Source organism: Dipteris shenzhenensis, chromosome 28 (genome assembly GCF_047967505.1).
Source record: "Dipteris shenzhenensis isolate YYH24624 ecotype China chromosome 28, Dip_SZ_1.0, whole genome shotgun sequence".
Classification (NCBI taxonomy): Eukaryota; Viridiplantae; Streptophyta; class Polypodiopsida; order Gleicheniales; family Dipteridaceae; genus Dipteris; species Dipteris shenzhenensis.
This window is the reverse complement of record NC_141623.1, coordinates 45,793,189-45,806,080: the sequence shown is the minus strand read 5'-3', so window position 1 is coordinate 45,806,080 and position 12,892 is coordinate 45,793,189. Positions and strand designations below refer to the sequence as shown.

At 43.0% G+C, this 12,892-nt stretch overlaps 1 protein-coding gene across 2 annotated transcripts in view; it reads left to right on the top strand.

Moving 5' to 3' along the window:
• Positions 1–12,892, top strand: part of LOC147883615 (uncharacterized) — a 112,157-nt gene that overhangs the window by 87,478 nt on the left and 11,787 nt on the right. For both annotated transcript variants that reach the window (XM_087399787.1, XM_087399788.1), the window contains one exon: positions 11,840–11,917. In XM_087399787.1, coding sequence (XP_087255913.1) covers positions 11,840–11,917 — 78 coding nt within the window. The remainder of the gene's footprint in view (positions 1–11,839; positions 11,918–12,892) is intronic.

Sequence of the window (12,892 nt, the reverse complement as noted above, 5' to 3'; positions counted from 1 at the left end):
TCACTCACTCACACACACACTTTTTTTTTTTTTTGGTGAAATCATTGATTGATTATATTATATGAGTAGTAACCTCAAAGAAAGGTTCTACAATTACATCAACTGAAAATTTCAGTATATGCCAAAAAGACCTCATGATCTATGCAATGGGTCTGCAAGCAATCAAAGAAAGATTGCTGCAGAGAACACCTAAAAAAGCCAAACACAGAGAAAGTAGGATCACCAAAGACTTTACAATTCCTATATGTCCATAAAGTCCATAGTGCCCAGTAGCGAATCCAAACGAAGAAAAGATGAAACTCCGGTTTGGATGGATGAAACCCAAATAGCCAGAAGAACTTCCCAAATGGAACAGATGGGAATCTCGCTTGTAGGTGCTGTTGAAGCATATCAAAAAACTCATGAGAGGACGGACAATGCCAAAACAAGTGAGGCACAGTCTCCGAAGAAGCAGAACATCTATGGCAAAGTGCAGGAGCAATGTGTCGATGAGCTAATAGCTGTCCAGATGGAAACACTCCCAAAAGAACTCTGCAAAAAAAAACTTGTTGCCAAAGCGGTACTTTATAGGCCCAAAGTTGCTGTAATCTTTTCCTCCACCACTTGGCTGGGCGATGCATTCACCAAACAGAATTGCCTCTCTTTGAAACCCAAGGTTGAGGCAAAAGGATTTTATACAATGCAGGTATAGTAATATGAGATAGCCTCAAAGGACGAGAAGAGGACCCTAGTGAAGTCAAAGTCCAATCTTCCAGTCGGTCCTAGAGTTCCAAAGGAGGAATCGGAACAAAGGGCGAAAGCATAGAAGTAATTTGTCGCCACAAAGGACGATAATGAGAGCCCAATCCATATGTAGTGGCTGCTAGAGAAAAGGGAAGCACAGTACCAACATCATCTATAACATCAGCAACCGAGGTGATGCCTTTAAACGAGACAAAGTAGGAACGTCGAGGTTCCTGTAAAGCCAAGGGATGTTGAAAGACTTTCGACCAGTGAATGCTTTCAGCTCTCTAAGAATTCCCAAGCAAAGATTGCCATCCATTCCATTCCAGATGAGAAAGAACATGCTTCCAGTCAAGAAGCAAGCGGGAGACAAAAGGGCATCCAGGCAAAGTGCCATCAGTGCAACCAAAAAAGAAATCCCAATGATCGAGTTGCCAATGACCAAACGCAGAAATACTGATATGAGTGACCAGAGTCCTAATCATAAGAGCCCAAGGCTGATCACCTTGCAGAAATTGCAGCAACATTTTCCCCCTGTGGGCAAGAATATGCACATGAATATCCGTGATGTTCAATCCACCATGCATCTTGGGAGAACAAATGTGATGCATCGAAAGCAGCCTGAGACTTTTTCTGCCATGTTTGGATCACCAAAAGAGTTCCATAAAGATAGACATGAAAGATGTAAGATTTGCCTTAGTGAACATGATCAATGGCAAGTAAAATTGAATATATGCCACAAGGATGGACTGCACTATTTGAAGACGAACGTGCAAAGGCCAGGTTGCCACTTTCCAATACTCAAGCTTTTTCCGAAGCTTAGCCAAAACCCAATCAGTTTGTTATGGGCGAGTGAGTTCCCACCCCAAAGGGTAACCAAGATGACGAACAAATTGAGTGGGTGGAATGATATCCCTGGGCCATAATAGACTATGCCAGTCTTTGGAATGCAAAGGGAGCAGCTTAGAATTCTAAAAATTAACATGAAGACCAACTGCCAAACCATAAATAGAGAGGGCCTGCATCAATGCACCAAGATCATGGGGCGTATTCTTCAGGATGGCGACATGGAACAAAGCCATATTGGGAGGGATGCAATCCATCATGCAAATAACCTTTAATCCGATCAACCACCATTTTGGCAATGATCTTGTAAATGACTGGCATGAGTGTGATTGGCCTCCAATCACCCAGTGAATCACGTAGCTGCTTTTTTGGAATCAGCTTGAGAAGACCCTTTTTCCATGACAAAGGCATCTGATGATTTTGCCATGCTGTATTTACCATTTGCAGCAAGGTGAATTTAAGAAGATCCCAGAATGCAAGAAAAAATTCAACAGTGAGACCATCCCATCCTGGAGATTTCCACCTGCCACAGGATCTCAGTGCATCAGACAATTCCCTTTCAGTGAAGGGATGTTCAAGTTCCAAAGCCTGAGCATCAGACAGAATTGGATGAGCATGCTGCAAAAGAAGCTGACGTGCAGACACGACCCGAGGAGAAAGAGTATCCAAATGCCCAAAATGAGTGGAGAAGTGCTGCACACATAAATCAGCAAGCTCTAAACGAGATGTTGACCAAGAACCGTCAGGCATTCGGATCCGACAGATATTGGCAGCCTGTCTTTTGTAGTGTAAACTCTTAAAAACTTGCTTGGAAGAGCAGCCTTTATCCAAAAATGCCGGTTGTCTGGATCGAGTTTCCCATTTAGCAAGCTTTCTACGATCATTAGATTGAAGAGAGAATTGAGCCTGACAGAAGAGCATGCTTTCCTCTGAAGACAAAGGGCGAAGATGAGCAAGCTCAGTCAAACTCTGACATGTAAATTTGGCATGTGCTATAGTCTCCCTTGTGGCTTGCATATAGGATTTGCCATAATCTCGAATAACTGCTTGCATCCGAGTAACAAAATCCTGCTAGGCATAATTCAAACCAATGTGTATCTGACGAGAGAGAGGCTGAATAGCATTAGAGACCAAGGCTTTAAAGTCAGCATGCTCCAGATAACTATTATTAATAAGCAAAAGCCTTCGGCAAGGCAATTGTTAGTGTGAAATTCATGTAAGGAAAGCCTCAACCAAAGAGGAGCATGATCCGAATGTGTGAAAGCATGATCAACCCAAATTTGACAAGTAAAGGCATCACAATGCTGTGGATCAATCTGATACCATCTGTCCAAGCGTGCCCGATAAGAAGATTGAGCATTATGCTGAAAGGTATAACCCGGAAGCATGGGCTGTAATTCCTTCCAGAGATCAACCAGGCGCAACTGAAGCAAAAAATCAGACCATGCCTGTGTTTCAGAAGCCAACATATGAGTGTGGCCTGAGGTGTTGTCACCCAATTGAGGGGCATTATTAAAGTCACCACAGATGAAGGCATGTTGTTGCCATGGATAAGTATGCATGGCAGCCCAGATCAAAGCTCTATCACGAGAAGACTGGGGGGCATAAACCGATGCAAATTCAAAAATTTCCCCATGGCGATCATTGCCACAACAGGTTGAAGGTCGTGCTTTACCAAAAAAGCCACACCAGAAAAGGAGTGCTCTCCAGCATAGAAGATATCATAACCATCAATATGGCCTATTTGACCAGCATACATATGCTGATTATGCTCTTGCAAAGCAATTATATCAGGCTGCAATTGCCTGATATACATCCAGACCAGTATCCATTTGCGACCATCACACATTCCTTGTAAATTGAGAGTAGCACACTTCAGATGATCAAGCGTATTTACAGTTATGGGATAGGTATGTACAGCAACTAACGGGCTGTCTACATCTGCATTTCCACCTCAATGTCCGGGCCTTTGCCCTGGGATGAAGCATCAGCCTGAGGAGAGGACAAAAGTGCAGCAACTTCTTCTTTAGGAAACAAGGTCCGATTTGCAGTCACAGCAGCCCAGGTCAAGCCAACACCAGAGTTTTCAGCAAATGTTTTCCCATGAGAGGATGCACTACTCCAAGTCCGAGAAGGCAAAGGTCACCTGGGGGAGATCACTTTGCGAAGAGTTCGCCATCCATCAGTCAATTTTTTTCCCCCCTTCCCTTGAGGTGGAGAGGATGAAGGCACATGAAAAGAAGCATTACCATGAGAGACAGCCGGGGCTTTACTTTTGTCTTGAATAGAGAAAAACTGTTTGACCCCTTTGTTTTTTACCACAGAAGAGGCATTTGCATTCTTATTCAAAGGCTGAACCATTTCAGCTTGCACTGGCATCCGTGGAGCACGGGAAGGGCATTTTGAAGCCATGTGTCCAAATTGCTTGCATTCAAAGCAAGCACCTGCAAACAGCCCCCACTTGAGCTTGTAAAAGGCACTCCCCATGGAAACATTATTCTTAGTGACCGAATACGAAGCTGGAGTGGGATGAATTGTATCCCACAAAATGCAGAAACGATTCGAATTTCCATTGGGTCGTGGTGGACATGACACCTTACCGAGCGAAGCTGCAATTTTAGGTAGAAGAGAAGACAAGCATTGAGGAAAATCCACAACTTCTACCCAAACAGGGCAACGATGCCGATTCAATGCCTGGTAATCTCGGGTGGGAGACCAAGGCGGAACATGGACCATCTGTTGGCCATAGAAAAGAGGAGAGTGCTCCAACAAAACCTGACGGTGCTCCTCATCAGTCATGATGATCTCAAAAAAGCCCTCGCTGCATAATGAACTCTTTTGACATAAGAACTCGAGTCAACCAATTCCCAACATCTGCAACAGTAGGCATCTGTCTTGGGAAGAAAATTATAATGGCATGCTTTGCATACTCCTTAACTGGATCAAATATATCATCCACTTCCACCATAATGCAAGTGGTGGGAAGTGGATCTTTCCAACCTTTACGGGTGTCTTCAAACCCTTCATGCATAACCTCATAAACAAGCTGAGCCTTAGCACAGTCATGAAGGGAATCATCTGAATCCATCACCTGTTTTTGTTTCTTGTTGGAAACCGACTTGTCTTTGTAGGAATAATCCGCCATTCGAGTTAAGGAAAAAACTTGAAAGCAGCAACACTTTACAAGGAGGAAGGCACAGCAGGTACAAAATTGTACGGTGTTTTCCTGGCTGTACGGATGAAATCGTACAAATTTTTGACAGTACGGTTTTTTTTTTTCCTGACATGCAAACTGTACGGACTTCCCCGGCTGTACGGACAAATTGTACGGAATTTTCTGACTGTACAGACAAAATCGTACGGATTTTTTGACCGTACGGATTTTTGAATTTTTTTTTTTTTCCTTTTCTGGCAAGCAAACTGTACGGACTTCCCTGACTGTAGAGACAAAACTGTATGGGCTGTATGGATTTTTCTGACCGTACGTACGAAATCGTATAGATTTTTGACAGTACGATTTTTTTTTTCCCGGATTTTCTAATAGAGCTTACGGGACAGAAAACGAACGTCAAAACGAACCTCGAGGGTGTCAAATTGAGGGAGAAACAAGCAGCTGTAGCGTGGGAGGACGAGGGCTAGCACGGAATCTCTCTCTCACACCACACACACACTCTCACACCACCACACACACCAAAAGACCTCACTCACTCACACACCCTTTCACAGATTTCCTCATGCTCAATCTCACACTCACACTCTCACAGTCACACACAATCACTTTTTTTTGGGTGAAATCTTTGATTGATTATAGATTATGAGTAGCAGCCTCAAAATAAGGTGCTACAATTACATCAACTGAAAATTTCAGTATATGCCAAAAAGACCTCATGATCTATGCAGTGGGTCTACAAGCAATCAAAGAGCGATTGCTGCAGAGAACGCCTAAAAAAGCCAAACAGAGAGAAAGTAGGATCACCAAAGACTTTACAATTCCTATATGTCCATAAAGTCCATAGTGCCCAGTAGTGAACCCAAACGAAGAAGAGATGAAACTCCGGTCTGGATGGATGAAACTCAAATAGCCAGAAGAACTTTCCAAACAGAATAGATGAGAATCTCGCTCGCAAGCGCTGTCAAAGCAGATCAGAAAACTCATGAGAGCATGGACAATGCCAAAACAAGTGAGGCACAGTCTCCAAAGAAGCAGAACATTTGTGGCAAAGTGCAGGAGCAATGTGTTGATGAGCTAATAGTTGTCCAGATGGAAACACTCCCAAAAGAACTCGCCAAAAGAAAACCTTTTGCCGAAGCAATCACACACTTGCAACATACATAGTCACACTTACAGACCAACCTTACATCCACCAATCAAAGTAGAATCCATTGTGCTAGAGAGTGATGATGCCGTCCAGAGGAGAATAGAATTTGAAACTGAAATACACATCCAACTTGTGTTCTTGGATAAAGAGAATGTCAGGCAACCCCCAATAACACTTAAGATGAATATGAATACGAATCAGTTGGCTTTGGCAGAGATGAGGAACGCCGCCAAGGCCCTATATGTTTTAGCCAACAATCTCATTTATAGGAGGAAGTATGTTGAAGCTGCTTCTCCAAACTAGTGGCTTGCAAAGAGGGTCTCCTAGAATACTGGAGGGAGGACAAAAAATGGTATCGAGAAAGGGTCCCCATACTCGTTGAGGCTGATTCTCTTAACAATGTGAACTATAGGAGCAGAGCCGATAAAGGTGGAAGGCACTAACTCTACGGGGTCTCCACAATTAGACTGAGCTCAAAAGGCATCACTACGAGCCATCTGAAATGGAGCCGCCAGATTCTACAAAATCTGTAAGAAATCCTATGATTCTAAATTATTTATGTGCTAAGGAGTAGACAGGAGACTATAAGATAGCAGAGAATAAGGATAGTTGTATTGGTTGAAATGTCTAAAATGTGTCATCCATACAAGTAGGCCTCTCTTATATAGAGAGTGAAGAGCGACACATGATAAGTTGTCTACACCAAAGGATATGTGCATGAAGAGGTGTGTATGCCTTGTTAAGGGTGTGACCCTTAATGAGAGGGTACATTACAGTGTAAAAAAGAAGTGTACTCTTCCTAAGGGTAAATTACAGTGTTAAAAAAAAGTGTACTCTTCCTAAGGGTATGCTTTTTGTGAAGGTCGTAGGTGTTGCTTGTGTTGTTCATCAAGGATCTGCTAAAAACTAAGATGTCATCCAAGTAGATGATGATAAATTTGTCAAGGTAGGTCCAGAAGATACTTTCATAAGTGTCATGAATGTGGCCGGGGCATTCGTTTAACCCGAAAAGGAATGACTAAACATTCATAATGTCCATACTTAATTCGAAAAGCTGTTTTTCACTTATCGCCTTCTCATATTCAGATTTGGCTATAACCTGAACATAGATCAATCTTCGAGAAATGTGTTGCATGCAAGAGTTGATTAAAGGGGTCATCTATGCAAGGCAATGGGTACTTATTCCTAATGTGAGGTTATTAAGGGCTTGGTAATCAATGCAGAGGCACATAGACTTGTTTTCTTTTCCCCAACAAATAGAATTGGAGAACCAAAGGGACTATGACGAGGCCGGATGTGACCTTTGTCGAGTATGTCTGTGACTTGTCGTTGGATTTTCTCATATTGAGTAAAGGAATCCCCTTAAGGAGGCTTCTACGATGGATTTTCTCATGTTGAGTGAAGGAATCCCGATAAAGAGGCTTGAGTAGTGGATTATTGCCTCGTGAAAGATTGATTGCACTTTCCACTAGTCGTCATGATGGTAATTGATGGGGTAACTCTTATGGAAAATGTGTAGCTAGGGCTAGAAAATTTTTTGTTTTAGGTACTTTGGAGGACCCTTCTTAGGTATCTCTTCTACTTAGGTAACCAACAGAAGTGCAGCATGAGCTTATTTATGAACATACTTCTTTACTTGTAAAGACGAGGCACCTCATGTCCTAGGGGCATCCAGCCTTGAGAAACTGAACAACGAAGGGTCCATGCTTCAGAAATATCCCCAGATAGTATGCAAGCAGCTTTACAGCCATTGGTGAGAGAATCTAACTAGAACACACACACAGGAACACACAGACTCTTTGAAAGAGGGGAAAGACTACAGCTCAGCTCAAGAGACCCATAAGGAACTTTCTTTGGAGTGGACTTGATGGCACATCAGATTTTGTTACCATAGTGGCTTGGGACACATTCATTCTCACCATTGGGGAAGGGGGCCTAAACATTATGGATCAAGATTTGCAGAGCAGGACATTACTCTGCAAGATGGTGGTGAGGGGACTCTTGCCGGGGCAAGAGCTGTGGAAGGACTTCATACGATGCATTCAATCTCGTACACCCTCATCAGGAGGGAGGAGATTGGCTGGATAGCACTAGATGGATTTTCACTTCAGCCATCTCAGGTCCCCCTCTTCCCCTCTTATGGCTGCTATCCTGAACGCTCGGATTAGCTTCAGGAGTACTGTTCGGAGAGTTCCATTATTCTCTCGAGAAGAGATTGATAGGCAGCCTGTCGTGGAATGATAGTATATTAGATGAGCATGGCAGACCACTTGGCACCTCTCATTATATGTAGTGGTCCAGATGGGAGAGAGGACCTGCCTCCTCAGTGGGTTCTTGGAGGCTTTTAGGAAGCTGCCACTTGCCAGCAGAGACGACTTGGTGAGTCACCTCAAAGGGAGTGCAGGAAGGATCTAGCAGATTGATGCAGCCATACCAGTGGAGTGGTTAGACACAGACGATATGCCTGTTACTTGTTCCACTTGGATGGGGGCTTTTTCTAGAGTGGGCATCCCTCTACAGGTTATTGCCTTCCGACGTGTAGGTGAGGATGCCATTGTATTTGATGTTCACACGGGAGCCAAGCTGTCTAGATCCGTAGATAGTATTTTGATGGCCATTCCATTTCAGCCTGTGAGGATCGTAGGTTTTGTGGAGCATGGTTCTGATGCACAGTGGTACCTTGATCCTAACCCGCTTCTTATTGCTGTGGGTTCTTGGAGATTGTGGCTATCTAGAGGTGCCCCTATAAAGTATTTGCAATGGGACCCTGGGGAGTGGGAGTGGATAGATGAAGAGCAATGGGACGTTGGAGAGTGGGAGTGGATTGACGAAGAGCACCAAGAGAGGAACCTCCCCTTATTTTGTTTTTGCAATGGGACCCTGGGGAGTGGGAGTGGATAGACGAAGAGCACCGAGAGAGGAGCCTCCCCTTATTTTGTTACATGGTCAGTAATGCTAGGAGATTCCAGCTAAGTTGCAAAGGCTGGAGACCTTCTAGAGCTACTCAATGGGAGAATTTTCAGATTTCTCAGGATTTGCAGAGAGTTTTATAAAAGAGGCAGGGAAATCCCTCCAGAATAGAAAGATTACTCTTTTCTTTTGGCTTTCTATCCATGGAGGGATTGGAGTGAACCTGTGGAGATCATGGTTTGGGGCAAATGCTACGTGTCCTCATTGCATGGCACCAGAGGAACCCATCCAGCATTGTTTATGGGATTGCAGGCAAGCGACGATAGTTTGGAAAGGGGTTGCTAGGATTCTCAGCACCTTCGTACCCTTTCCATTCTGATGACTTGGGGCTCAGTTGCTTGGCTTCTCTTTCGGGACCTCAAGTGTCTACTCTTCATAGGCTTTCTTGATCCGACAGCACATTGTTGAGTCATGCTCTCTAGATGTTGTTCCTGCCTTACCTTTCAGATTGGTGCATGCCTCCATAGATTCTCTTGGGAGATATTGGCTAGTATTTCAGCATGGCACATTTGGAGAGCCAGATGCACTGAGGTTCTGGAGGGATCTCAGGTTCACCCTGCTCACACATTGGCCTGGATTTGGACGGACACGTCTCACACTTTGATGGCCATTTGGGCTACCATTCAGGGTTCTTCCCGGGCTGCCACTGCCTGGATAGAGAATGGAGGGATTCCCTCTTCTTCTTAGAGATGATTGTAGGGCTGAGGTGGCACTTTCAGCCTCCACCCTGGCTTTTTTCTAGCTCCTTTTGAGGAGGTTTTTTCTCTCATGCTTGCATGATGTACTTCCGCTTTCAAGCTTATGCTTGGCGGGTTTGTTTCATACTTAGTAGAAGTCTTTTCATTGAAAAAAAAGAAATGAGACCTAATCTGTTAAATCTTGCAATGTAACAAATTTGAGTCAAAAGACCAAAATTTTCACTCCAAGCTGAGTGAGAAAATCAAATCTGAACAGATTTGACACTTGTACTAGCAAGACTGACAACGTCCAAGGAAGTACCAAACAACACAAAGTATATAACTATTCGGTATAGTTGTAAGGAATGTAGGTCCAAGCATTATGTGTGAAACAAAAAGTACACTATACTGCATTGTATGTAGGTCAGTATCTATATGGTAATTGAAAAAGCAGACTCAGACATGTATATAGAGCCGGACGCAGACTTGTACCAAAGAGCGAGACATAGATTTTATAACGAAGCAGATTTAGATTTGAATAGAGCGTCTGTATGGCTGCTACTTAGAATGGTTGATTGACGTTGCAATGCAAATCTATTTGCTAGCTAACAGGAACAAATGGTGAAATGGCATGTATGACAGAATTGGATTTGTCATGTTGATCTGTACAGTGGCTGAATGTACGACAAAAGTTGTACTGCTATAGTACAGCTGTATGGCCTCATTCAAAACCGGAACTGTATGACAGCTGAATGTGATAGCTATACGGTCGGCTGTTGAGGCGCTTATGCGCAATTGATTGTAGTTGAGGCATGTTGGTTGATGTAGATGTTGGAGTAGAGGGTGCAAAGCCTAGGTATGCTCCGATACCAAATATGAGAAATGGGGGGAGGATTGAGTAGTTGTGAAGAAAAACGAGATATGAAATTCCAAGAATGAGAAACAAAAAAGTACAATGGGTTGCCAAAATAACAGAATTCTAAGTCAACCTAGACTATGGTGAACACCCACAGACACCTGAACTCAACCATTAACTGTGGTTAGGGGAAAATACCTTAGAAGCAAAAAGTGGCCCTAACCCTTCTATCTACTTAAATATTACAATATTTTCAAATAGTTATGGCCATAAAGTTTCTTCAGTGTGGGGCTTAGGTGAATGGGAGTGGGTAAATGCACTCAATTCTTCCTAGAGCCTTCTAGAGTCTTTGCCCTTACAGTTTGTATTGCCATGAAATTTCAGATTTAGAGCCAAAGGATGGGGACCGTCCGCATCATTGGGAGAGCTTGTAGATCACTCCAAACTTTTGAGCATTTTGGAGGGCCTTGAAATTTCCTTAAGAATAGGAAAGTCACTTGTCTCATATGGCTCTTCATTTATGGAGGGATTGCGATAAATTAGTGGAGTACTTTTGGACCGGGCCCTTCTTGCCTCTGGTGCTTGATTGTGGACAAGGCTATTTAGCATTGCCATTGGGAATGCAAATAGGCCAAGCTCATTTGGGCTGGGATTATAGGACTTATGGGAAGGTCTTGTTCCTCCGCCTTATTCATCAATTGAGGCTTAGTGCCTTGGCTCTCTTTGATAGGACCTTACGTATTTTATGAGGGCTAGGTCTCTTCTTGGGCTTTTATGGTTTGGTAGCATCTTGTAGAGCTCTATGTACTTGACACTTCACTTGCCTCTCAATACATACCTCTATTTGGATCAGTGGTCATGAGTTGGGAGATTGTTGTTGCTAGCATCACTGCTTGGCACATTTGGAGGTCCAAATCTATAGAGGCTATGGACGGCACCCAAGCTCACCGAGCTCATACATGGCTACATCTAGACAAATATCAAACACACCTTGATGAACATTTGATTAGGATGCAGGGGCCTTCAAGGCCAGCCAAGAAGACCCTTTCCTTCGAGAGTGGAAAGGACTGATGTGGCACTTTCATTGATTATCTTTGTCTCTTTTAGGATTTTCTTATCCTTACATGTTTTTAGTGGTACTTTACCACTTGTTTCTTATGCTTTGCATGATGATGTACTTGTACCTTAGTGTCTTGCTCTTGGCGAGTTCTTTCATACTTCAATGTAATGTGTACAATGTCTATCTTTCTAAATGTTTTTGAGTAAAATTAGGGTCACGTATGTTTCAGCCCTAATAGAAGTCTAATAGAAGTACCTTAGTGTCTTGCTCTTGGCCAGTTCTTTCATACTTAATAGATGTCTAAGAAGAAGAATATTACTAAATTCTAGTAAGGATCAATATGCCTTTTCTCATTACTTATTCTGCATCGATTTTATTGTATGTACAGCTTGGACAAGAATTGCTAGGAAGCCTTGGAGCAGGAAATGTTTCTGGTGATGATTATGGAGAAGATATAGCTTACGTGGTAACAAATTCTACATGCTTTTTCTTAGGGCATTTCAATTGTATAAATATGTATATACATGTGTGTGTCTGTGTGTGTTCTTACACCCCCAAAAAATGAAGGCAAGAAGAAGTCGAGGCTGAGAGATGAGGCAGATTGAGTAAAAGCGGCTCCAAAACCCTCAACAAAGTAGCCTAGGGTCAGGTGGGGATAGGCCTGAAAGAAAACGGCAACTTATAGGGCCAAGTCGGGGACTAGGAGGACAGGAGGACCGCAGATGAGGTCTCCATCTCTCAGCTCCTTACACATACTACACATACACACCTTCTCTCTCTCTCACACACACACACACACACACACACACACACACACACATTTTTTTTTTTGTGAAAAGAAATATTTTATTGCAGTGAAATAATTACATTTATAGGTACTCCAAAAGTGGAGTAACTACTACTTAACCAAAAATCTCAGTATAAGCCATATATACATCATGATCAATTAGATGAGTCTGAAAGCAATCATAAAACGATTGCCGTAGAGACCGTTTGAAAAAAATGAAAGATGGAAAGGTAGGATCACCAAAAACTCTATGATTTTTGTCCATCCATAGGGTCCAAAGTGCCCAGTAGCGCACCCAAAGAAAAAATAGATCAAAACCCTGTCTAGCGGGATGAAAACCAAATAACCAGAAGAACTTGCCAAAAGTAACAGTAGGAAATCTCGCTCGAAGCTCCTGACGAATGAGAGCGAGGAAATCACAAGTATGTGGACAGTGTCAGAAAATGTGAAGCACAGATTCAACAGAATGTAGGCATCTATGGCAAACAGCTAGGGCAATATGTCTATGCGCAAGTAACTGCCCAGATGGGAAAATGCCAAGTAGAACTTGCCAGAGGAAAAGTTGTTGTTGAAGAGGGACTTTATAGTGCTAAACGAGATGCAGCCGCTTTCTCCACCACTTTGATGGACGATCCATATGCCAAACAGAATTGG